General features: G+C 30.4%; 1 protein-coding gene and 1 long non-coding RNA gene across 2 annotated transcripts; both read right to left on the reverse strand.

The window, feature by feature from the left end:
• Positions 1-339: 339 nt before the first annotated feature.
• On the reverse strand, positions 340-1952 carry LOC117181752. The gene is made up of 3 exons (XM_033374717.1): positions 1853-1952; positions 970-1129; positions 340-881 (listed from the first exon to the last, which is right to left on the reverse strand). The coding sequence occupies exons 1-3, from the start codon at positions 1940-1942 to the stop codon at positions 709-711; spliced, it is 423 nt and encodes a 140-aa protein (XP_033230608.1). The 5' UTR covers positions 1943-1952; the 3' UTR covers positions 340-708.
• A 32-nt stretch (positions 1953-1984) lies between these two features.
• On the reverse strand, positions 1985-2621 carry LOC117181753. The gene is made up of 3 exons (XR_004468164.1): positions 2507-2621; positions 2256-2432; positions 1985-2048 (listed from the first exon to the last, which is right to left on the reverse strand). It is a non-coding gene; the product is annotated as an uncharacterized LOC117181753 (long non-coding RNA).
• Positions 2622-3667: the final 1046 nt, after the last annotated feature.

Below are 3667 nucleotides of genomic sequence, written 5' to 3' on the forward strand. Positions count from 1 at the left end.
TAACGTATGTAGTATTGCATTTAAAATATAAAAAAGTAACGATCTCAACTGAAACCAGACAATTTACAATGCTCTATCACGGTGAGCCTTAACCGATTTTAACTAAAAAAATATATTACAAGAAATGCTTTCGCGGAATATTATTCTATCATAATATGCATGCTTCTTTAGCAATACTTTAAAATAATTGTGGTTGTGCTTTTTTCAAAAATGGAGTAAAGAAGTTCCTACAGAAATTTTTATAAAATCATAATTGTGAAATCTACGAAGGTTTCTGTAATCGTTTAGTACAAAAACAGAAATCTTCGTAGATTTCACAATTACTATTTTATAACAATTTTTTGTAGGCACTTTTTTACTCCATTTTTGCAGCTTAAATCCCTCTGATTAATTAAAAAATTTCACAAATTTTTTTTGGAAAATCTCAATTTTGAATTATGGAAAAAAGCGCTCCCACAATTATTTTAAAGTCTTAATACAAAAGAATGTATATTATGATAGAATAATATTCGGCAAAAACATTTCTTGCAATATGTTTTTTAATTAAAATTGGCTGAGGCTCACCGTGCTCTGTTAAATTTTTTAAATTATATTTTTCAAACTAGTTTGTCATATTTATGTATCATATTCGTAATCCCCGAAGGAACCATCGTGGTCGGAAAGGTTTTCTTCTCCTGCTGAACCCTTTTGTGCTTCCAAACCCGCAATTTATTTTAACAAGTCCTTCTCGTTTCCATCCAAAGCGCTTTGATTTTTGAGAAGAACCTTCTTCTTCAAATTCCTATAGCGCTGCTTCGTTGTTCTTAGAACCTCCAGCATTTCACTCTTAAAGTGTGCTCGGTCGTCTGGTCCATTGAACTGGGAACACCTTTGAGTTGCCTCTGAAAAATAAATTGAAGAATTATTGAAATTTTATTTGCATACTAGAAATTATTTCATCAAATTTAGTAATTTATAAATTATACTTACGATACAAAATGTTTGACACCCTGGTGTCGCCAAATATTAAACTGTTTTCGCCCCCAACCCAGGTAAATTGACAAACCAATTCATCGGCCATCATCTCTTTCAGTCCAAAGTTAAGAAATTCTCTTAACTTGGAACCACCTGACTGAACCAAATTTCTGCACTGTAACAAAATTATTTAAATATTTTGAAGTAATTTTGGATAAAATGTAATTTTAAATGATGATTAAGGGTACACAACATGATAAATAAAGTTTTGGTGTGTTGAAGAGTAAACTAAAATGTTTTTGGGATAAAAGTTCAACTATTTTTGTGAAAATTTGTCTTTTTGATTTTAAAACTCATCTGCTTTAGTAGAAATTGAACCTTTATTGGATAAAAATTTAACTGTTTGATTGAAAATTCAACAATTATGTTAAAAATTCGTCCTTTTTAGTTGAAAATTTAATTTTTGTTTCAAATTCATGTTTTGGTTTTTGATAATTCAAGTCGAAATCTTTTTTGGATGAAAACTCAACTATTTTTGTTGTTGAAAATTTGTTTCTTTGAAATAAAAATCCCTTTGTTTTAGTAGAAATTTCAGTTTCTTAGCTAAACATGAAACTATTTTGTTGATAATTTAACTGCTTTGTAGAAAATTTAAGTATTTTCATAGAAAATTAACTTTTTCTTTTAAATTGATTTTTTTAACCGAAAATGTACCTTTTCCATTTTTTCAATTTTTCTTTTTTAGTTGAAAATTCTCCTTTTTGTTAGAAAAATAATCTTCTGGGGTTTAAATTTAATGTTTTTAGTGTAAATATAAGTGTTTAGTGTAAATGTAAATAAATATATTTTTTAATGAAAATGTACTTATTATGAGAATGGAAAAAATTGAGCTATTTACCATTTTTGTACGCAGTTCAAAATTATCTTTATCATTGAGCGAATTGAATTCCTCGACAGTTCTGATGGGAAAGCCAGTTAGTGGTTCCATCAGACATTTCGAGAGCTTATTTGCTTCGGTCACATTTTTTTGATTAAACTCTTTGATGATGAGCTTGTTTTGTTCAATTATTATGTCATTTTGCTCCTTCAAATGCCTGCACAATAAATATAAGCTTCATTCAAGTATTCAACGAATTTAAATAGAATTATAAAATAGAATTAAATAAAATGATTTCAAAAATCAAGGAAAATATTCCTATTGTTAATTGTGACTGATTTAGAAATACAACTGAAGGCAAACTTTCAGACTAAAATATTTCAGGAAAAAATTTATTTGAACTATTTATTAATCTATAACTTACTTGAAGTTCGCCAGCACTGCTTTCTGAAAAAAGCTTAATTCTTCATTATCTTTATAATTCTCTAACTCGCCCTCTTCATCTACACCTTTAAAATATTATTCTTCATCTTCAGGGAACAGTTGTGTTTTCCGTGTCGCTGATTTGTCTTTACATGGTGTGGAATTCACCGGATTTTTTCTGGAAGAAGTAAAGAAAAATTATTGTTACATGACACAAATGTATTAAGTAAATATTTATTAATATTTACTAACGCGTGCTCGGAACTTGAGTTTGCGGTCAGTTCTTCAGACGCATTCGAGTTCAAGCAGACAGTTTTAGGTGAGACAGAAGAATTTAGCCTTATTGGTAAATTTTTCTGCGACTTTGATGTTGAGGGCTGTGGATTGGGTGATTTATTTTTTATCTTACTCTGCAACGCAGCATGTAGGACTTTTAATTGCTCATCTATCTCAGCAGTATATTTTGACTTTTTGGCAGGAGCCTCGTCCGAAGATGTGGTCAATAGACTTTTTGGAGTGATAATCGGTCTTCCGAAATTTGAGAATTTCATCGGTTTCTCCGTTTTGTTTCTGATATCATTTTGCTCCATGTTTCTGAAATGAAAAACATTATTTCTATTTTATTTCTTTTTTTCTAGTTTCACAAGTTAAACAAAAATCATTGGAAAAGAACGTCTAAAAAAACATATTATTCATGAAAGCAACTTAAGCAACTTTTATTTTGAAATAAAATATACAAAAATCTAAATACAGGAACGTAAAAACTTTGTCCTGTGGCAATTACACGAAATTATACAACATAACAGGTTAGCCATATTTCAGCAAACATGAACATAAATATTTTCTTCCATTCAATACTTACATGTGTATTTTGGTCCTTTAAACGAGCAGCAATTTTCATTGATGTCCGATAAAATTATTTTTAATGTATATTCACATTTTCAGCAGCCCACTTAAAGGGTTCCAATAAAGAGACACATATCCACTCGTTTTCAACCACACGTTCTTCCTCTCCTTCTACATCACTCCATTTTGGCATCATGTACATTTTGCTTTTCACATCAGTCAATGGAACTGCTTCAAGTGCATGTTGTAGGTTTCGACAAAGATAGACTTTTACAAAGTCTGACGTTACTCCAACGTTGTAGATTTCTGGTGGATCCAAACTGTCGAACAATCAAGCTGACCTGTCTTCCTATTTGAATGATGTTTTTTATTGAGCATATTTTCGAATTTTGAAGAAGGCAGCAACTATCACGCAACGCAACTGAAAATATAAATTTATCAACTTCCAATGTCTTAAATTGTTGGCAAAGATGGACTGGAATATCTTCTGGAAGTGGTCCGTCTGCATGTCTTTGCGAGATAGAAATATAAATGTTGGTATCCAAAGGTGTCAAAGCGTAATCGTCC

The sequence above is a fragment of the Belonocnema kinseyi genome, chromosome 10, assembly GCF_010883055.1.
Source record: "Belonocnema kinseyi isolate 2016_QV_RU_SX_M_011 chromosome 10, B_treatae_v1, whole genome shotgun sequence".
Taxonomy (NCBI): domain Eukaryota; kingdom Metazoa; phylum Arthropoda; class Insecta; order Hymenoptera; family Cynipidae; genus Belonocnema; species Belonocnema kinseyi.

What these genes read in the sequence shown, in the direction of transcription:
- LOC117181752 (XM_033374717.1), bottom strand. Translation starts at nt 1,942, where the DNA reads ATGGAACCACTAACTGGCTTTCCCATCAGAACTGTCGAGGAATTCAAT. An exon ending in TTGAACTGCGTACAAAAATG is followed by an intron (nt 1,130 to 1,852) that starts GTAAATAGCTCA and finishes ATTTTGTTACAG; the next exon opens with TGCAGAAATTTGGTTCAGTC. An exon ending in GGTGTCAAACATTTTGTATC is followed by an intron (nt 882 to 969) that starts GTAAGTATAATT and finishes TTTATTTTTCAG; the next exon opens with AGGCAACTCAAAGGTGTTCC.